The sequence below is a fragment of the Canis lupus genome, chromosome 10, assembly GCF_003254725.2.
Source record: "Canis lupus dingo isolate Sandy chromosome 10, ASM325472v2, whole genome shotgun sequence".
NCBI classification, from domain to species: domain Eukaryota; kingdom Metazoa; phylum Chordata; class Mammalia; order Carnivora; family Canidae; genus Canis; species Canis lupus.
Window position 1 is genome coordinate 46,098,879 of NC_064252.1, and position 21,755 is coordinate 46,120,633.

General features: G+C 49.1%; 1 protein-coding gene across 19 annotated transcripts in view; it reads right to left on the reverse strand.

The window, feature by feature from the left end:
• FER1L5 (fer-1 like family member 5) overlaps positions 1-21,755 on the reverse strand; it is a 57,957-nt gene that overhangs the window by 8,445 nt on the left and 27,757 nt on the right. For 18 of the 19 annotated variants that reach the window (XR_003143361.3, XR_003143362.3, XM_025464850.3 and 15 more), the window contains 15 exons: positions 10,765-10,889; positions 9,802-9,902; positions 8,988-9,165; positions 8,755-8,910; positions 7,301-7,432; positions 5,944-6,107; positions 5,535-5,649; positions 4,529-4,631; positions 3,791-3,954; positions 3,535-3,708; positions 3,145-3,289; positions 2,945-3,022; positions 1,777-1,958; positions 1,220-1,381; positions 882-983 (listed from right to left, as the gene is read on the reverse strand). Coding sequence is in view for 17 of the 19 variants with exons in the window: in XM_025464850.3 (XP_025320635.3) it covers positions 882-983; positions 1,220-1,381; positions 1,777-1,958; positions 2,945-3,022; positions 3,145-3,289; positions 3,535-3,708; positions 3,791-3,954; positions 4,529-4,631; positions 5,535-5,649; positions 5,944-6,107; positions 7,301-7,432; positions 8,755-8,910; positions 8,988-9,165; positions 9,802-9,902; positions 10,765-10,889 (2,081 nt within the window). In the remaining 2 variants the exon portion in view is untranslated. The remainder of the gene's footprint in view (positions 1-881; positions 984-1,219; positions 1,382-1,776; positions 1,959-2,944; positions 3,023-3,144; positions 3,290-3,534; positions 3,709-3,790; positions 3,955-4,528; positions 4,632-5,534; positions 5,650-5,943; positions 6,108-7,300; positions 7,433-8,754; positions 8,911-8,987; positions 9,166-9,801; positions 9,903-10,764; positions 10,890-21,755) is intronic. The other variant, XM_025464842.3, reaches the window with a different exon arrangement.

Sequence of the window (21,755 nt, forward strand, 5' to 3'; positions counted from 1 at the left end):
TGATGGCAACTCATGGAGCACCCAGGGCCAGGAAATGAGCTAACCCAGGTCTCCTGTCCTGTGAGGAATCCATGCTTGTCCTCAAGACCCCCCATGAAGACGTGCCCTCTGGCTACGATCCTTCCCTGGCCTCCTGGGTGGGCTGTGAGGTATTGCCTTTCCTCCCCTGCTGCTTTGTCTGGCCTGCAGGCCTCAGGAGGGAGTTCCCGAGGCTGGCTGCCTCCAAGAAGTAGGGAGTGCCCTAGGTTTCTCGGGCTTCCCTTTTGCCATCTAGCTCATTGCTGACTTGTGTCCCAGAGAACTCCATGGCACCCCAGGAAATGGCCTCTTCAGGGACCAGACTGAGGTTGCCTGATCTCGGGGGGGCCTCTCCAGGGCTAGGAGGGCCTGACCATCTTTTGCTTTTTGCCAGATTTGTGGCAGAGCACAAAGGTTCCCATGTGGCTACTGTCAAAAGGTAGGTGAGAAACATCCTGGCATTTGGAGTCAGGCAGGGCCAGGCCCAGATTCTGGTTCTGCCACTTACCCCTGTGTCACCTGTGTGCGTGGGCTAGCTTGTCTCTCAGAGCCTCAGTTTTCTTGTCTGAAAAGTGGTCCCTACTGCAGAGGACCACGAGGGGCTCAAATGAGAATGACTGCTAAAGCCCCCTGTCTACAACCCCCCACAGAGGCCTGCAGGAAGACCCTGTAAGATACTCTCTCTATTCAGAGCTTCTGCTCTTCACGTCTCTCCTGTCTCCCTCTGTCTTCTCAGTCTCTTCTTGGGGTCGGAGCTTTGGATCAGGTAGTCAGGAGGCCCCAAGGAGAGTCCGCAGAGAGGGCCCCACGGTACCCGACCACTCTGAGGGGTGCCGGCCCTCCCTGCCCTACACCCTCATCACCTCAACAGCCATTTTCTTTAGTGTGGGCTGGATGCTCTTGGGGAGTGTGTAGACTCCGTTCTTCCAGGGAACACTTAAGATTGGTGGCCTCTCTTTGAGACTCTGAAGGGGTAAGGTGGGAGAGCAGGGAGCATGAGGTGCTAGTGGGCTCATCCACTATTCCCCACCCCCAAACCAAGTCCCTAGCAGGGCTCCAGGCCTTCCCTGAGGGGGTGGAGTTGACTGCTGGTTGTGGGGACTTGAGGCAGGGGAGTGGGGCAGGGTGGGGGGTACCAAGCACGCCCCCTGCCCGCCCCCCCCCCCCCCCCCCGAACCAGCCAGGCTCTCCCTCCCAGTACCTCAGTCTCGAGGATCAGCTCACAGGACACCAGGATCTCGCACTCTTCCTCCCCTGGCAGTTTTACAAGGGGGTGCCACCTCAGAGGAGGCAGGATTCGGTTCTGGACATCCAGCCAGACCACCGGGGACCACATGCTCCGGCCCCACAAGGTCTCCTTTCCCTGCAGGGAAGGGGAAGTTTGCCAGATGTGGAGGCCAAGCTGGAAGGTTCTGGCTCCTCCCCTGGGAGGCTGACAACTCTTGGATAAGAGCTAACATTTCTGTTGACGGGATGCTGTCAATCAGACCCCACTGGAGCACTTTCTGGATATTCTCCTCTAAAATAAAAAACTCAGGGATCCCTGGGTGGCGCAGCGGTTTGGTGCCTGCCTTTGGCCCAGGGCGCGATCCTGGAGACCTGGGATCGAATCCCACATCAGGCTCCCGGTGCATGGAGCCTGCTTCTCCCTCTGCCTATGTCTCTGCCTCTCTCTCTCTCTCTGTGACTATCATAAACAAAAAAACAAAACAAAACAAAACAAAACTCAGCAACTTTGCCCAGTCCAGCCCACCCTACCTGGGAGTCCTGCTGCCACAGTTCCAACACCACGAGTGGTGGGCTGGCTTTGGTGTCCTCAGGGTCCTCATACAGAAGGAGGTGCTGGAAAATGAGTGTCTGGGCCCATGTGGGGGCTGCAGAGCTCCTAAGGGCTTGGGTGCACTGGCTATAGTTCAAGAAGACCAGCCGAATGAAGAGCACTGGGGGCAGGGGTAGAAGGAGAGGAGGGAGTCCTGCCACCGAGCTGTCAGGCGAGGCACTCCTTTCTGGCAGCTGCCACCACTGGACCAGATATCCAGGGAAGCCCAGGCAGGGCAGCCACGGCCACTGCCAGCTGTCCAGAAGGCCACCTCAGTGCAAGCTGCAGAGCCATGTGGTTCCATCCACATCGGTCTTACACCACGGGGTTGAGATCTGGGTGTTGCAGGGATGGAGGGCCCCACGGCTCCTCTGGAGGAGTTCTAAGGAACAACCACCTGTGGCTGCCCTTCCACAGCATCAGTGAGTGGCTGTGGTGTCAGGAGACATCATGTGGCCTTCTCAATGTGGACGCTGATGCCCAATGGACACAGCTCCCGGCAGATACCCACTGCCCGGGCTCAGGCCCTCATCTGGCAACCTGCTCCTTACAAACAGTGCTACATAGGACAGCCGTGTGCATAGCACATGACTCTCCTGAAACCTTCCCTGGGTCCTCATGCACAGGGCTGGAAATCGCCACACATCCTCCCCACACCTCATCTTCTGACACAAGGGACATTCAGTCCCAAATCATGTCCCCCTTTCTTTTGTCTTCCTGTCTCATCAGTACTCTGCCAGAAAAATCCTCTTCCCTCATCAAGATTTAGCTAAGTGGTCCTGCCAGGGTAAAGCCTCCCCAACTCCACTTTCTGGTTTCCACAGTGTCAGGGACACATCTCAAGAGCAGTCCCGTCGTATACTCCTTCTTTGTATATTTGCTGGGGAGAGGGATCTGCATGTTTGTCACCCCCTTTCTTCACCATTCGAAAAGGCAAGTCAGTAAAAGCCAGCTGAGTGAATAGGTGGGGGCACCAGAAGTAGCAAGCACTGTCGGGGGGGTGGGGGCACAGCGTGTGGGGAGCAAGGCTCATATTTTTTATGCTGCTGGGTGGCCACATCATGGGACCCCCAAGGGCATGGGGGAAAAGGGATGCCTGTTGCCTACCCTGGGATGTCTGGAACTGGTAGGACATTATGTTCCGGGCCTGGTAGATGTAGCAGAAAAGTTGGTAGTAGTGGGGCCCTGGGTAAGAGAGAAGCCACATCTGTCACCTGCCCCCAGGGTCCGCAAGCCATCCCCCCTCCCCACTGCTTGTCCTCAGATGCAGGGTCTCGGACCACCGAAGCAGACTCTCAGATGCTTACTGTTGAAGATGCAGTAGATGAAGGGTAGGTCATATGGGTGGATGTCCTCTGGGGCAGGCCTCCAGTAGCTCCTGATCGTTTTGTCTGGACCCTGTGTCAGCCTCCTGTTCTCTTCCTTCCTAGCCTGCTCTTTCAGATCCAAACTCTGTGCCCAGGACATTCTCCCTGAGGCTCTTGGGTGCTTGGCTTGTCTCCTAGAGTGCACCTAGATTACCCTTCCCTTACAGCCCGAAGGTGTGGATCTGGGGCACACACTCCCCTCCTCCCCCCGCCACCAGCCATCAGTGCCCTGACCTGGGGTGTCTCCCACTATCTGCCACACCCAGGCTGGGCCCTGGCTCTGGGAGGTGGGATTGCAGAGAGGAGTCACCTAGACCACTGAGGCTTTACCATGGATCCCTCTAGGAGGAATATGGGTGCAATGCCCTTGTCCCTGTTCAGGGCCAGCCTGCGGCGCCAGCAACGGCGGCGGAAACGGCTCTGGGGCTGAGGGTTCAGGTGGAACTTGGAGCCAAAGGTGCCATACTCCCAGCCCTCCTCCTCCTCTGCCTGGCTGGGGTGGTGCTGCAGGGAGGGGAGCAGAATGTCACCCTCCCATCATGGCACAGTGTTGGCGGTGGGGACCCTGCCCGGGTGGCCCTCTCACCAGCTGCAGGAAGGAGAGGGTCTCCTGCTCCAGGCTCAGCTTCCCATGGTTCCGACAGCGCAGACGCACCCAGCGCCGGCGGCGGCAGGAGTAGTAGGTCTTCTCCACTGAGTTCCAGACCTGGGGTAGGCCTGATGGCTCGATCCCTACTCCGTACTCCCAGCCTGCAGAGGCAGGGCCATGGCCTGTGGGTGCCCGGGTGCCCAGGGGCTGGGAGGTGTGGACAGGCCTGAGAAATGGGCCCCAGAAGGCAGGCTAAAGGGGAAATGCTTTCCCTCATGTGCAGCTGTCTCGGGCCCTGAGGTGTGGAAAGGATGGTGTGGTCACCAGGGTCGCTTGGGCCCAACTGCCCATTTTACTAATGAGGAAGATGGGGCTCAGAGACGTCTTGTGACCCGCACAAGGTCACACAGCCCATATGTAGCAGTGTCGAGGTCTGAGCTCAGGTCTTCTGACTTCCAGCCCATCACTCCTTCCCTGGAGCTACTACCTCAGGTGAACCCAGGCTCCATAACCATTTCCCCTTTCTAGAAAGTGCTCAGGAGGTGCTTACAACCTACCCTGTCTGAAAACTAGGGCCCAAGTCTATAGAAAGGGTGGTGATCCTGAGGCTGGGGGGCCCCCCAGAAATTCAGGCCCATCCCCCCGAGGCCTTGGTTGCTTTGAGGCTGTGGGAAGTGTCAGTCCCTGGCAGCTCCAGGGCCTCCTTCCCTCAGCCCATACGACCAGAGGATTGACCTTCATCGTCCACAGCATGGTTCAGCTCCACGACCCAGTTTTCCTTAACGTGCCAGCCTTGGGGGCACTTGAAGTTCTCCCTGGCTTCCACAGGGTCTCCATTCTGAGGGGGGACAGACAGGGCAGGCCGGGGGCACCTGAGCCGGGAGGCCACCTTCACTCACTCTCCCGCACATTTGCTCATCTACCTGCCCTCACGGTGCCCCCCCCACCCCCGACAGTGCTTGCTACTTCTGGTGCCCCCACCTATTCACTCAGCTGGCTTTTACTGACTTGCCTTTTTGAATGGTAAACGTATTTGTAAAAGGAAATTTGGTATAGTCACTGTGAATGGAAAATCAAAATCAGTACCATAAATAGGAAACACCCATCCCAGTGACTGTGAAAGGGGAATAGTGTGACAGCTCAGCTGGACGCTGCGGCCTGCCCAAGCTGGCTCTGTCCTTGTCGGGGAGGGGAGTGGAGTGGAGGGTAGTGCACGTGTGCGCATGAGATGGGTTCGACCCGCACGTCCCACGCAGCAGCCACCAGCCTAGGGCCACTTAGGTATAAACTGATTAAAATGAAACAAAGTCCTGAATTCAGTTCCTCACTCCCCAAAGTACCACATATCAAGTACTCAATAGCCACTCAACAGATGGACAGTGCAGACATACAACATTTCCATCATCACAGAAAGTTCTATCGGATGGTGTGGGCTTAGGCTAACTAGCCCCAGACAGAGTCTCTCCTTCTGGGTAAGAACTACCTTTGAAAGAAGCTTGGGAGGGAAATACTGCCCCTCTACGTCCTTACAGTCTCCTTGAAGGTCTCTCACCAGCCGCCTTGGGATACAAACCCCATCAGTGTGCACCCAGGGTCCTGCACAGCATGTGGGGAGCAAGGCTCAAATGGTAACCTTTGGTCCAGTGCTCGTTCCACTCGGGGCAGCCCAGCTTCTGAGGTGCCCACCTGGGTGCACTGTTTGTCTCCCCACATCCCCCGAGGCAGCGTCAGCTCCGCTCACCACGTCCGTGTTGGGGATGGCTGCCGGCACCCAGGCCCCCGCGGTGTCTCGCCACTGGTTCTCATACACCTCCTCCAGCACCTGGCTCTTGTTGATGTCGATGTTCAGGAGGAGTCTAGGGGCAGCAAGACCCCATTTCCAGCACATCCCTCTGAACTTCCAGGCTCTTGGGTCCTCTTCTGCTGGGCCAGTGTTCCCCTACCCTGCAGCCCCACCTGCTCTGGGCAAGGCTGGGCAGTGGGGCTTGGCACCCAGGGCAGGGTGGTGGGCAGGGACCTTTGTCTTGTGCACCCCAGCCCTTGGGTGCAGGTGACAGTGGCTGGGTGCCCACCTCCCCAGGCTGTGGCCAACTGGCTCTCCCGGTGCTGCCCACCCCACTGCTGCATATCCAGGGGCACCCTGGCCTTACCTCCTCTGAGGCTCCACTGTCCACTTCCCCTGCCAGTGCCATCCTTGGGGTACGTGGAAATCCTCCTTGGGGAGGGCCTTGTGCCCCATGACGTCCGAGAAGTTGGGGCAGCGGTACAGGCCCTGTTGTCCCCATTGGTCTTTATACTTGGCCTGGTTCTCGTACTGGGGGAGGGGCAGCTGTCAGTGCCTCCCCAGCTCACAGGGGACATCAGGCCCCCCTTGGGCCCCATACTCTGGGCTACAGGCACCTCTTAGAAATGTGTTAGGTAAGAAGGGGCCAGGAGCTTATGACAGGCAGCACTTCCCCTCAGTGGCACTCGGTTGGCACAGGAGGACACTGCTCGTCCAACTCTCACCTCAGGCCAGGCCCATGCCCAGGCTTTTACATGAACTGTCCTCTGTGATCCTCAGAGTCCCATTTCACAGGCAGGGAGACCGAGGCTCAAAGGTCAGCTCTGCTCGAGGGTGCTCAGCCACTGAAGGGTGGAGCGGGCAGGTGCCTGTGTTAGAACCTGGGTGGGGGCCCCCGCAGTGTGGGTGGTTAGCCTTGCTCCTCACCCGGGGAACCCAGTGCTGCTCCACCATTTGCCACATCTTTGCTGCCTCTGAGTCTTCCCTACCTCGTCCCCCTGCTGGACATGCAGCCCCTGCTGCCTGCACCTCATCCTAAATCCCCAGTCACCTCATCTCCAAGCCCTACGTCGGGGCTGATTATGCATGTTTTAATATATCCATTCACAGCATGCAACTTCGGAACCACAAAAATGTGTTTTTGACTCAGAAAATTAAAAAGCTGAAACTTCTTAAACTTCTTTCCCTCTGCTTTCATAGCCTTCTCCTGAGCCGTATCGTCCCCTGGGGAGCAAGGCTCATCTTGCCCTCCTCTGATCCTAGAGGGGTCTCTGACCAGCTGCTCACCTACCCCCTGCGTCTCTGGTTCTCTGGAAAGATGCCTCATTTCCAGGCCCCTCCCTCCCCAGAACCACCCGACTGGCCTGGAGGACCCAGCTGGGGCCCGCAGGGGTCCTAGGCCACCGTGTTGGTGACAGAGGAGACCCCTGCCAGTTGGAGCCTGGCTCACCTCCCACGCCTTGAAGTAACTGGGAGCAGCTCCCAGGGAACCTCCATCAGGGAGAGTGACTGGCCCTGGGGACCACTCAGCTGCCCCTTGCATCATCACAGGCCTATGGCTTGTCAACAAGGGAACGCCATGTGAGGCTGCTCCAGGCTCTGCTACCTCCCTTTATCAGAGCCCATTTCATAATCCTCAGATTCTGCTGGTGACATTTTTCTCCACCTCTGGTGCTGGGCAATGGCAGCTGGACCCTCCCCTGCCCCACTGGGCCACTGCTCACCGTCTCTGCGTACACAACAACTTCGCCTTGGCGGAGCAGCTGCAGATCCTTGCTGTCCGTGACGTTGCCGAGCCACATGCAGACGCGGAGGTGGGCCGGCAGTGTGTCCTTCTGTCCTTCACCCTCTGGGTACTAAATCAGAGGCAGGTCAACCCCACAGGGGTGCATGTGCCCCAGGAGCAGGGGCGGGAGTGAGGGGGGCACACACCTGCTCCTTCACTATGAGCCCTTGGAGCATCACACTGAGCTGGGTGCTGGGGCTTAAAGTGAACAGTGCAGAGTTCCTGCCTTCCAGAGGGAGATGATATGCAAATGGTTATACCTGTGACCCCATGCATGACAGAGAGGCTGGTGGGTGTTTGTGGGAGGACAGTGCCACCCAGGGAGCCAGGGAAAGCTCCAAGAAGGAGTGGTGATGGTGGTGACATTGACAAGGCAAGTGTTGAAAGTGCAGGGTATGCTCTGATCCTCACACACCTCTACGGTGGGGAAAGCATCATTTTCGCCACACTCGTTTTATAGAGGAGCAGATGGAGGCCTGGAGGTTGGTTGGTCTGAGATCACACAGACCAGTGAGTGGTACAGCCAGGAGTCAAGTCTTAGTGGTTCTCGCAGGATGAGAAAGACTCTGATGGGTATGGGAGGGGCCTTCACAATGGTGGGAAGGGCCCAGGGCAGGCAGGTTTGGGGGTGGGGAAGCCCACAGTGGCCTGGCTATTGAGAGTATGTGGCCCTGAGAAGGCTACTGCAATGAAAAGGGGCTGGGGCCAGGCCAGGGAGGTTCAGCATTCTCCAGGAGGCAATGGGGAGCCAAGGACATCTCTAAGAGCAAGGGAGTATTCCCTACATGCTGGAAGGAGGAAGGGGAGGAAGGCTGGAAGGAGGGCTGTCATCAGGGGTGCTGGAAGGAGGAAGCGGGGAAGGCTGGAAGGAGTTGTTGTCATCAGGGGTGTTGGAAGGAGGAAGGGGGGGAAGGCTGGAAGGAGTTGTCATCAGGGGAGTTGGAAGGAGGAAGGGGGGAAGGCTGGAAGGAGGAGCTGTCATTAAGGCAGGGGTGCTGGTCAACCAGCCTTATTTATGGCCTGTGTTTGATATGAGGGGCTGGTGCCCAAGCCTTGTAGGCATTAAATATTTTGGGAAGTACCCAATCCTGGTCCAGGGGAGAGATGACAAGGAACTGGACCGAGTGTGGTGTAAGGGTGATGAAAGAGATGAATTTGAGGAACATTTATGAGGGATGTGGACTTGGCATGTACTACATGATGATGGGCCTTCCTCTGGAGACTGCTTCAACCCCACTTCACCTGCTAAAGGACCCAGGAGAGGTGAAGTGGGCCTGCCCTTGGGGAGACTCATGGGGGCTGCCCCAAGAGCTCAAGGTTTCTCCCTTGGGGGCTTTCTGGGCCCTTTCCTCCTGAGGAGTGGGTTGGCCCAAGGACTCCCAGCTTCCCCACCTGCAGGAGGAGTGTCTGTATCTTCCCACAGAACCTGCCCGAGTGCAGAGCCCCTGTCGGGGAGAACAGGATGCTGTGAGCTGGGACCTGTGCGTAGGCCACTCGCTGCTCCTTGGACATCAGCCAGATCATCACATCTGGGAGGGTCATCTGGGGCTGCCGAGGCGGGAGGGCGTCAGGCCTGCGTGGCTGGCTGTGAGTCCCCCTCCCCCGCCAGCGTGTCCAGTGCCCACCTCGGGGAGCACCGCATTGAGGCGGTACAGCCAGTCCTCCACGGTGGCCACCATGTTCCTGGGCTTAACTTGCTTGGCCTTTTGGGCCAGTTCCTGCAGGAGGCGGCTGCGGAGCTGCCACCTCTTCTTGTCCAGGTCAGTGGCTTTGAGCTTATCGGTCATGCAGGGCAGAGGGTGTCTGTGGCCAGGATCGGGAGGGAGGGCGCTGGACCTCTCTCCGCCTCACCTCACATGACCTCCCGCCTTGCCTTGTGGCCAGTGTGCGCTTCCTAGACTTGAGGTCCTGCCTGCCCCTGATGGCCTGGCCCCTGGGTTCTCCCCCTTCCCCTCCCACCCTCCAGCCCCATGCAGTGTGCCAGGCCTGTGTTCAAGGAGCTCCTTCGGAGGTGGGTGAGAGCTGTGAGACAGGGGCCAACCAAACCCTGGGGGCTGTGGGGCTGGGAGAGGCCTTAAGATGAAACTTCCAGCACAGGCCGAGCCCTCTGGAGGTCACTGTGGACAGGAGCAGCAGCTGGGGAAAAGCTGCGGGCCAGGATGTGCAGGGCTTGTCAGGATGACAGGGAGAGGCTTGCTTTGGTGGAGCAGCAGGCATGGGTGTAGGGACAGCCAGGGCAAGGTGGGGAGGTCAGGGCCAGTTTCCGGAGGGCCTCATCGGGGGAGGAGAAGCAGCTCTGTGGTTTGGGCTTCAAGCTGGGGAGAAATTGGAGTGGAGCTCCTTTCTTGAGGAAGTGGGGGTTGGGGTTGTTCTGTCTGCACCCCAACCCCATGTGAGCCTAGCTCAGCCCCGGCCTGGGACCACATGCCCCTCTCCTACTTGCAGTCCTCCACCAGCTCCTTCAGCAGCTTCTCCCACTGGGGGAGCAGAGCGGGGTCCCTTGGATTCCTTATGGACTTCAGGGTGTCCAGATTGGCTTTCTGCCCGGCAGGAGAGAAACAGCCAGTGAGTGTGGGGGTTCACCTGGGAGAGGTTACAGGGTTGACTGGCCCGAGATATTTTCAGTCAGGACCTAGGGGCCTTTTGGGTAACCTGAGGATGTCAGTCCAAAGCTCTCACATGCCCTTGCAAGGCTAGGATCCCCATGCACTCTCTCCACTACCCGACAGAATTAAGTGGCAGGAAGGAACTAGGAGAGGCCAGGACTGTAAGGAGTACAGAGTCTTGACCTGGGGCTTCCCTTCTATGCAAAAAAGTCATATCTAAGGTGGAGGCACCAGGTGGCTCTCCTGCTTGAAAACGTTCAGTGACTTCCCGTCCTTAACAGATGTCTAAGATCTTTTGTGATCTGACCTCTTCCAGTTTCTTTGGCTTTATTTCTACATCACTCCCAGGCCCTCACTGTCCTAGAACATCACTTCATCATGGCTTTGCCAATTTTTCCCTTCTCTGCAACCGCACCATGCCCCCAGCAAACTCATTCATTAAGACTCTGCCCAAATGTCACCTCCTTTTGAAACATCTCCTCTGATTATCCTCTCTTCATCTCCCCTCCCCCATCCCCAACCTCACCACCCCCATAGCTCTGGGTACTATATTTCCAGCCCTAGCTGTGCCCTATGGTAGCTATTTGCATATCCAACCTCCCAGATGGTAAGGCTAGGCACTGTGTTTGTTCAGCTTTGGGTCTTCAGTGTCTAGCAGTTGCCTGACACCTGCGTCTTCACTGGTGTGGAATGCATGAGTGAACTGAGTGACTGGCTCCCTAGGACGGTGATTTAGTTCCCCAAGCCTCCCAATCAGTGGCCTGAACCCACCCCTTCACCCTCCCGTACCACTCACCAGGCGGTCCCGAGTGAAGTAGAGGAGGTTGAGGCAGTTCATGCGGAAGCTGCTGTCCTCCCAGAAGGAGGTCACGGCCACGACTGGCTTGCTGTTATACCAGGGCACATAATGGTAGATGTTCCCTGAGACACACACACATGTGTGGGGATGTCTGAGGGACTGTGGGAGGTCTTTTCTTACTGTGTCCCCTCAGAGGACCTTCCTTTCCATTCCTCAAGGATGCCATCTGCTAATAAATCTGAATTGGACCCCTCCCGCCAGAAGGTGGACTGGTGGCCAATTGGGAATGTATACACTTTGATGAACATAGCTGGCCTTGCTGAGCATTCATTGTGCTCAGGTGTCACATAGCTTTTCAAAGTCCTCAATTTACACATGGGAAAATCTAGGCCACGGGTGGGCAGTAGTTTGCCTGGGGTGGCATAGCCAGGTGATCATAATGCAGGCATCTAGCTCCAAAGCCCTTAACCTCAGGTAAGATGTCAAGGCAAAGGGTGTGCCTTGAGGTAGAGTATCCCTTTTGGGTGATCTGTAAGGCAGAGGAGGAGTGGGCTCTAGGTTCGGGGGAGACCTAGGGTTTGGTTGGGGTGGTCAGACATCTAACATAAAGGGCCTGCCAGTACAGAGGTACAGGGTCAGGAGAGCAAGGCTGGATAAAAGCCAATGATGGGCTTGGCAAACTAGGTTCCCTGGCCATATTCATTATTCAAATGAGGGGGGAAGCTAGATGAAATATACATTCATTTTTAAATTGTTCTGAGTTGTATTGCTGGCTCAATATAGGGAAAGAAATCTACAGAAGCCAAAATAAAGTAAAAGCAGAAAATCTGTGAGGCAAGCAAAGGCAAAGCTGACTTGCCCTCCAAGTTTCTGGCAAATCTTGGAGAACCTGTGCTCTCTTTGGCAAGGGCCAGGGCAGGGGGCTCCACAGAAAAAGCCTAGCACTGCTCAAGGTGAACAGTCTCACAGGAGATCCTGTATGTTATGGGTTGAATTGTACCCCCTATAGAGCTATGTTGAAGTCCTAACCCCACTGCCTCAGAATGTGACCTTATTTGGAAGTAGGGTCATTGTAACGGTAATTAGTCAAGATGACATCATACTGGAGGAGGTTAGAGCCTTCACATAATACAGGTGTTCTGATAAGAAGAAGAGAGGGACACAGAGAGAGGACAGCCAGAGAGGAAGACACAGGGACTGAGGGAGAACACCACGTGAAGAGACAGGCAGAGGTGGTCTGATGTGTTTGCATGCTAAGAACACCAAAGGTTGTAGGCAATCACCAGAAGCTGGGGCAGAGGCTTGGAACAGATTCTTCCTCAGATCTATCAGAAGGAACCAAGGGGGGTGGTGCCTGGCTGGCTCAGTCGGTAGAGCATGAGACTCTTGATCTTGGGGTTATAGGTTTGAACCCCCATGTTAGGTGTAGAGGTTACTTAAAAATAAAATCTTTAAGAAATAAAAAAAAAAAAAAGAAAAAAAAGGAACCAACCCTGCCAACACCTTGATTTTGGACTTCTAGCCTCCAGAACTGTGAGAGAGTAAGTCTCCACTGTTCTAAGCCACCCAGTTTGTGGTGCTTTGTTAGAGCAGCTGTAGCAAACTAATATGGCATTGCAAAGCTAAGATTTCAAAACCTGAACCCTGAGTTGATGAGAAATAACCCACCACAAAGAAGACAACAGTGAAGGAACCAGCCCATCTCCAGCATCGCTCTGGGTAGAGAGAATAGAAAATTTTCCTAAATATTTGTAACTGCAAACGGGGCCTCATGCAGGTTGTATTTTGCATTCATATTACCTACGTCTGGAGAAAATTCAAAGTAGTCTTTGGTTGGCAGCACCCCAGCTAACTGGAGGAAGCAAAGAAATCCTCTCTGGAGCTGCAACTTTAGTCTACAGCCCAAAAGATTTCCCACAAATAAAGTTCCAAGAAGATGAGTGGCTTAGAACCAAGATGCACACTCTCTAGCTCCACAACTCTGCTTATAGGTATACACCTGGCCAAAAGGTATCCCAGCATTATGAAAGACATGTTGTAAAATATTCACAGCAGCACTATTCGGAATAGTCCCAAACTGGAAACCACCAAAATCTCCCTCAGTAGAAGAAGGGAAAATAAAATCTGGTATGTTTGCTTAATGGAATACTATACAGCAATGAGAATGAACTACAGCTATGCCTAAAGACATCTAGGTTTGTGTTTCCATTTCACAAAATGGTGGGCAAAAGAAGCCAGGCACAAAAGACTGCATACTATACGGTTTCTTTTATATAAAGCTAACCAGACAAAACAAATTGGAGGTTAGGAGGGTGGTTGCCCTTGCTGGAGGTAGGGATAGAAAGAATCAAGGGGCCTCTGGAATCTAGGGGCTTCATTTCATGGTCTGAATGTTGTTACATTGGTGTGTTTGCTTCACAATAGTTCATTGAGTTGGATACTTTGGTTCCATTGCTATGTTATACTGGATTCAAAAGTTTACTTAACAATTTGGGGTGCCTGGGTGGCTTGGTTAAGCATTTGACTTCAGCTCAGGTCATGACCTCGGGGTTTTGGGATTGACCCCCATATAGGGCTCCACACTCAGTGGGGGATTTGCTTGTCCCTCTCCCTCTGCCTCCCCCTGCTCTCGTGCACATGCACAAGCGCGTACATGCACATTCTCTCTATCTCAAAATCATTAAAAAAGTTTATTTAAGAATTTAAAAAAATAGTAGCGATAATACATAAAATAGTGTGTCAAGTGGTGGAAAATACTATGGAGAAGAATAAAGTCGGGAACAGGGATAAGGAGCTGCCAAAAATTTTAAAATAGATTGCTTACCTAAGTCCCTTCCAAGATCTAGAAGAAATTATGCAGGATACAGTTCAGAGAGATGACGAATATGGAAGAGAGATTTAAAAATATGAAGAACAGAATGAGGAGTCCCATAGAGGACAGAGTGAGTCTGAGAAGGAGCCATATAAGAGACAAAGGGAAGAAGTAATTTTCAAGCGAAAATATAACTTTCCAGAATTGCTGGAGGACACCATCCTCAGGCTCTGGTACTGAGTGAATCATTAGAATGATAAATAAGCAGAGATCCAGGACTGGGGTTCTTAGATAGGAACGTGCAGATACAAGATGGCAATTTTCTTCTTCTACTCTTGGATAGCATACAAAAGCAACAAGGAGGAGGAAAACAACTCCATTTTCAGCAAAACAAGGAGACAGATATAATCTGTAGACTCAAAATACACATAAAGACTGCCAAAAGCAACTCTGATCGCTGTCCGAAGCCGGAGCAGGAAGGGGTGAAGTGTGACAGAGTCACCTGTGGGGAAGTGAAGAACAAGGCAGACAGCTGGAAGCACAGCTTGAGCAGAGCAGAGTGCTGAAAGTGCCAGCAAAAACACACTCCCAGAATGAACTCAGGGCTCAGAGGAGGAAATGTGAGCTGGCAAAACACAGAAAAAAAGTAGAAGCAAAAACAAAAGCACTGTAGAAAGGAAGACAACATAAAAAGGAGCCCAAGGGAGATTAGACCCTGCAGACAACTCAAGTGAGAAGCATAGAAATAAGAAAAGTGACCAAAATAAAATGGAAATAAAGAGTCGCGAAGGATCCGGGAAAAGCTGACAGATACAGAAGAAAACCAAGGAAAATTACTAAGCCCATAAACAGAGCCCCTAAAGTAGAAAACCTAAACCACGGGACAGAATATTTAAAAATATCATTTAACAAAACTCACATGGGAAAGAGTCTTTTAAACAAATGGTGCTTGAAAAATTGGATTATTCATAAACCATTTAATTAAAAATGGACCATACAGCTAAATATACGAATTAAAACTATAAAACTTTTAGAGGATAGGAGAAAAATCTTCATGACCTTGGGTTAGGCAAAGGGATCTTAGATATGACACCGTAAAAGAAAATAAATTGGACTTCATCCAAGTTAAAAATGTTTGCACTTCAAAGACACTGTTAAGAAAATGAAAAGACAAGCCAGACTATCTGCAAATCATGTATCTGATAAAAGACTTGTATCTAGCATATATAAAGAGCTCTTACCACCCCATAAGAAGATAACCCAATTTAAAAATTGTAAAAAAAATTATACCACTAGATAATTATTATAAAAAGGTTTTATTTATTTATTTGTAAGAAAGAGAAAGAGATATCGAGAGAAAGCACAAGCGAGGAGAGGGAGACACAGACTCCCTGTTGAGTAGGGAGCCCAACATGGGGCTCAATCCCAGGACCCTGGGATCATGACCTGAGCCAAAGGCAGATGGTTTAACTGACTGAGCCACCAGGTGCCCCACCACTAAATAAATTGTTAACAAAATAAAAGAAGATTCAAATCTCCCCCTGAAAGAGTACACCATATGCCAGGGACAACTGATCCCAAAGGATCAAGACTTCAACATATCCTGGTGAAGTTAGTAAACTTGCAAGATAAAGGATATTTGGGCAGCTGGACAGAAAGATCAAGAAATTTATAGGGAAAACATATGAGAGAGAAGGTATTGGTTATAAAAGTTTAAAAAGCCACAAACTTGTAGAGCAAAACATGAGAGAATTCTGTAATATTTTTGGAGTGAAAAAGACCTTTCTAATTATGACTCAAAAGCCAGAAGCCATAAAAGCAGTAGTTGGAGTACATAAAAAGAAAGCTCATGGGAAAAAAATCCCAAAAACTGTAGACAAAGATATGGGACAAATATGGGAAATGTACTTACAGATCATATCATGAGGGCCTAATCTCCCTCATATATGAAGGGATCCTAGCAATCAATAAGAAAATGACTAATATCTCATAGAATAAAAGAGAAAATTATATAAACATGCAATTAAAAGAAAATACAAATGACTTTTAAACATATGAAAAGATGCCCTACTTCATTTATAACGAGAGAAATACAAATTAAAACTATACCAAAATACCAATTTTCACTTACCAGACTGATAAAAATCCAGAAGTTTATACCAGATTTTTTTTTTAAGATTTTACTTATTTATTCATGAGACACACATACACACACACACAGAGGCAGACACACAGGCAGAGGGAGAAGCAGGCTCCATGCAAGGGACCCTGACGTGGGACTCGATCCCGAGGATCAGGCCCTGGGCTGAAGGCGGCGTTAAACCACTGAGCCACCCGGGCTGACCTATACCAGATTTTGATAAGACTCTCATAGTTGCTGGTGGGAGTGTTGACTGGTACAACCTTTATGGACGATTATTAGTCAGGGTACAACCAGAAAAAGAAAAAGCCACGGCAGATGTTTGAAATAGAGGGGATTTAATAAGGAAAATGTGTTGAAAGGGCCAACAGATCAAAAAGGGGAAACTAAGGGATGATGCCTGAGTAACTCAGTTGGGTAAACATTTGCCTCTTGATCTCAGCTCAGGTCTCGACCTCAGGGTTGTGAGTTCAAGCCCTGCTCTGGGTTCCATGCTGAGCATGGAGCCTACTTAAAAGGAAAGGTAGGAGCAGGGGAGAAATGAGCTTACTCAGAGATTAGTAACTGGAGGTAGAAACTACTGCTTCTAGGGCTGCGGAACCAAAGGCAGACAGTGGTGTGACCACAGATAGCTGCACAACCACTGCTGCACCATTGAGGTAGCTGCGCAGGATGCTGGAGCCCAACCAGTAGTGGCACTAGAGAAGAGGGGCTGCCTGGTGAAGGCTGGGACCATGGAGGAGTGGTCAGCCAAAGCTGGGATCTCTAAAGGGATGTGACCACTTTTAGAGATGCCTGCTGAATTGCAGTGGCAGGAAGGAGGGAGAGGGGGAGGTGGGGAGATAGAACAGAATGACAGTATCTCCCCTTTTAGCAGCTGGCATGGGAATCTGGGAAATGTCATTTACTGGTATGCGGCCCTAAGATATAGAATAGAGCAAGGAAGGGTAAGAATGAAGCTTGATATAGAACAGAGTATGCAAAGTCTCTCCTTGCTGGAGATGCTGAGAGCAAACAGGAAAATGATCAGCACAGAGGACAGTTTTGCAGGATCTGCCAAGATGCAAATGTGTTTGACCAATTCCACTTTGAAGTCATTTATGCATAAGACTGTATCTTGGGCAGCCTGGGTGACTCAGCGGTTTAGTGCCACCTTCGGCCTAGAGTGTGATCCTGGAGTCCCGGAATCGAGTCCCACGTCGGGCTCCCTGCATGGAGCCTGCTTATCCCTCTGCCTGTGTCTCTGCCTCTGTCTCTCTCTCTCTCTCTCTCTCTGTGTCTCTCATGAATAAATAAATAAAAATCATTTTTTTATTTAAATATTTTATTTATTCATGATAGACATAGGGGGAAAGAGAGGCAGGGACACAGGCAGAAGGAGAAGCAGGCTCCATGCAGGGAGCCTGATGTGGGACTTGATCCCGGGACTCCAGGATCGCGCCCTGGGCCAAAGGCAGGCGCTAAACCGCTGAGCCACCCAGGGATCCCCAATAAATAAAAATCTTTTTTAAAAGAAGTGTATCTTGATAGCACTGCTTGTAATAGAAAAAGATTGGAAAAGTCTGTCAAGACTTATTAAGAAAAAAGGTGTGCGTGTACACACACACACAAAAAGTGTATCTTGATAGCACTACTTGTAATAGAAAAAGATTGGAAAAGTCTGTCAAGACTTATTAAGAGAAAAGAAGGTGTGTGTGTACACACACACACACACCCACCCACAAAGAAGACTATAAGGGCAGCTATTTTTAGATATTGCAAAGATAAGTAGATAACAGTAAGAAACTATGGTGGAGGGGTGCCTTGGGTGGCTCAACTGGTTAAGCGTCTGCCTACAGGTCAGGTCAAGATCCCAGGGTCCTGGGATAGAGCCCCTACATCAGGTTCCCTGCTCAGTGGGGAGTCTGCTTCTCCCTCTCCCTTTGTTCCTCCCCCTAGCTCATGCTCTCTTGTGCTCTCTCTCTCTCAAATAGAAATAGTAAAATCTTTTAAAAAAGAAACTATTGTAGAAAATATTTTGATGATTCCTCAAAAAGTTAAACAATTACCATATGATCCAGTGATTCCACTCCTAGGCATATACCCCAAATAATTAAAAACAGGGACTCAAACAGCTATGTGTACACCGATGTTCATAAGCAGCATTATTCACAAAAGCCAAAAGGTGGAAACAACCCAAGTGTCTAGGAATAGATGAATGGATAAACAAAATGTGATATGTATATACAATGGGATATTATTCAGCCTTAAAAAGGAATGCAGTTCTGCCACAGGCTATCATGTGTATGAACCTTGAAAACCCTATGCTAAGTGAAACAAACCAGATACAACGGACACATATTACATGATTCCACATATATGAGGTATAGGCAAATTCAGAGTGGCAAAAGGAATAGAGGATTCCAGGGGACAAGAGGATTTATTGTCTAATGGGTAGAGTTTCTGTTTGGAATGATGAAATTGCTCTGGAAATAGAGTTGATAGTTACACAACATTGTAAATGGACTTAACTCCACTGAACTGTACATTTAGGAATGGCTAAAATGGTACATTTTATGTTACAGATATTTTGCCACAATAAAAAAATTTCTAAAGACAGTATGAAAAATTTTATGCTGAAAAATTTAAAAATTTCAATGAAATATATAAATTCCTAGATAAGTTAAACCCACCAAAACTGACTTTAAAATAAATAGAGGGGATCCCTGGGTGGCGCAGCGGTTTGGCGCCTGCCTTTGGCCCAGGGTGCAATCCTGGAGACCCGGGATCGAATCCTACGTCGGGCTCCCAGTGCATGGAGCCTGCTTCTCCCTCTGCCTGTGTCTCTGCCTCTCTCTCTCTGTGTGACTATCACAAATAAATAAAAAAATTTAAAAAATAAAAATAAAATAAATAAAATAAATAGAAAAGCTGAATAATTAAAATAAATCTGTATTTAAATTATTGCATTAAAAAACCCACCAGGCTTATATTTATAGGTGAGTCCTATCAAACTTTCAAGGAATAGACGATTATAGTCTTACCCAAATGCTCATAGAGAGTAAAAAGAGGAAATGCTCCTCAATTTCATGAGGCTAGCATAACTTTGATATTAAAATCAAAGGAGGACACTATGAGAAAGAAAATCACAAATCCATGTGATTCATATAGATGAAAAATCCTAAACAAAATATTAGCAACCAACTCTAGAATGTATAACAAAGGTGAAAATCCAATTATATAACTACAATTGCACTTTATACTGAATATAGCAATTGTATGCAAATATATGTAATATATTCTCATATGTGAAGTAGTTATAATATTAACTCAAGGGAGACTATGACTGGTTAAAGACCAATATTGCAATCCCTTGAGCAGCCACTACAACTCATCCACAGATGTAGAGCCAATAGAGATAGAATGCAATACTAAAAACAAAACCAAATAAAAAACACTTGATTAGAACAAAAGAAAACAGGAAAATTCCAGCAGACTTTTTGCAGAAATCATCAAGCTGATGCTAAAATTCATATGAAAATGGAAAGGAATCAGAATAGCCAGAAATTGTATTATTTTGTAAAAGAACAACAAAGTTGGAGGACTTACGCTACCTGACTTCAAGACTTGCTTTAGAACTATAGTAATCAAGATGGTGTGATATCGGCATTAAAGATAGGCAAACAGGGATCCCTGGGTGGCGCAGCGGTTTGGCGCCTGCCTTTGGCCCAGGGCGCGATCCTGGAGACCCGGGATCGAGTCCCACGTCGGGCTCCCGGTGCATGGAGCCTGCTTCTCCCTCTGCCTGTGTCTCTGCGCCTCTCTCTCTCTCTCTCTGTGACTATCATAAATAAATAAAAAATTAAAAAAAAAAAAAGATAGGCAAACAGATCAATGGAATAGAATAGAAATTCTAGGGGTAGTCTGGGTGGCTCAGCTGGTTGAGTGTCCAACTCTTGATTTCAGCTCAGGTCATGATCTCAGGGTCATGAGATCGAGGCCTGCGTTAAGCTCTGTGCTCAGCATGGAGTCCGCTTGTCCCTCTCCCTCTGCTCCTCCCCCCACTTGCTCTCTCTCTCTCTCTCTCAAATAAATAAATAAATAAAGTCTTCTAAAAAAGAATAGAGATTCTAGAAAGAGACTCACATATGGTTATTAAAGTAATTCTAAGTGGGAATGAATAGTCATCTCAGCAAATGGTGCTGAATTTTTTATCTTTATAGAAAAAAGAATCTGACCCTTCCCTTACACCATATACAAAAATCAAGTCAGGTTAGATCGTAAACCTAAACAAAGAATCTAAAATAATAGGGATCCCTGGGTGGCGCAGCGGTTTGGCGCCTGCCTTTGGCCCAGGGCGCGATCCTGGAGACCCGGGATCGAATCCCACGTCGGGCTCCTGGTGCATGGAGCCTGCTTCTCCCTCTGCCTGTGTCTCTGCCTCTCTCTCTCTCTCTCTCTTTGTGTGACTATCATAAATAAATAAAAATTGAAAAAAAAAAAGAATCTAACATAATAAAGCTTGGCAGCACCCAGCTGGCTTAGTCAGAGGAACTTTGACTCTTGATTTCAGGGTCATGAGTTTGAGCCCCATGTTGGGTGTGGAGATTACCAAAAATAATCTTTTAAAATTATAAGGCTTGTAGAATGAAACACAAGTGAATATCTTTATGACTTGGGGTAGAAAATATTTCTTGGGCCAAATAATATATTACTATAAAAGAAAAGATAATCAACAAATTTGATTTAATCAAAATTAGAATTAATTAATTTTAAAGTAATCTCTACACCTAACATGAGGCTCAGACTCACCATCCCAAGATCAAGAGTCATGTGGTCTTGCAACTGAGCTAGCCAGGCACCCCTCAAAATTAGAATTTATTTGCTTCATCAAAATGAGAAACTTCTGATCTTCAAAAGACACTGCTTGGAATTTGAAAAGCCAAGCCATAGAATGGAAAAAATTAGCAAAACAGATCTGACAAAGGACTTGTATCTAAAATATAAAAGAGCTGGAACGCCGTATAAAAGGACAAACAACCCATTGAAAGACTGGCAAAAAACTTGAACAGTGCCTTCACTACAGAAATATATGTGAGCATGAAAAGAGGCTCAGTATTACTACTGATTAGAAAAATGGAAATTAAAAAAAAGAAAAAAAAATGGAAATTAAAATTATAATTATGGACAACATCATACCCAGTAGAATGACTCAAATGAAAAAAACCAACAATACGAAATTTGGCAAGGATGTGGGGCAAGTACTACTCTCAAACAGTGCTGTGGGGGTGTGTACAATGGCACAAACACTTTGGAAGATTGTTAGTAATTTCCTTTAAAATCCAAATTCCAAAAAAAAATAATAATAATAATAAAATAAAATAAAATCCAAATTCCATTCCTATGTAGGTACCCAAGAGAAATGCAAGCATTATGTCCATAGAGAGACTTGTACAAGAAGGTTCACAGCAGCTATATTCATAATACTCTGAAAGTTGAATCAATCTAAATGTCCATGAATAGGAGGATGGATAAATAAACTGTCATATTCCCATAGTGAAGTACTATCAGAAATTAAAAAGAATAAAACACTTAATCCATGAAACAACATGGATGAATTCCTAAAACACTATGCTGAGCCAAAGAAGCCATAGAAAAAGAAAGAACCACATGTCTGATTTCATTTGCATGAAGCTGTAGGAAAAGAAAAACAAATCTACAGTGAAAAACAGCACAACAATGACTGACCCCAGCATTGGGGTCAGTCAAGGGTTGGGGAGATTGAATGAAAAGGGGCATATGGCAGCTCTCTGGGGTGATGGAACTTTCTTCCCATGGTGGTTATATGGGTATCTGTATCTGCCCAAATTCATCAACTTGTATACTTAAAATATGTACATTTTATTGTTTACAAATAAAACCTCAATAAGAAAAATAAAAAGTTGTCAGTAAGACAAAGATGAAAACCCCAAACTTTGGGAAGGTATTTACAATACACCCATCTGACAAAAGATCGTTCCTAGAAAAAGTAATGTACAAGCCAATAAGAAAAAGCCA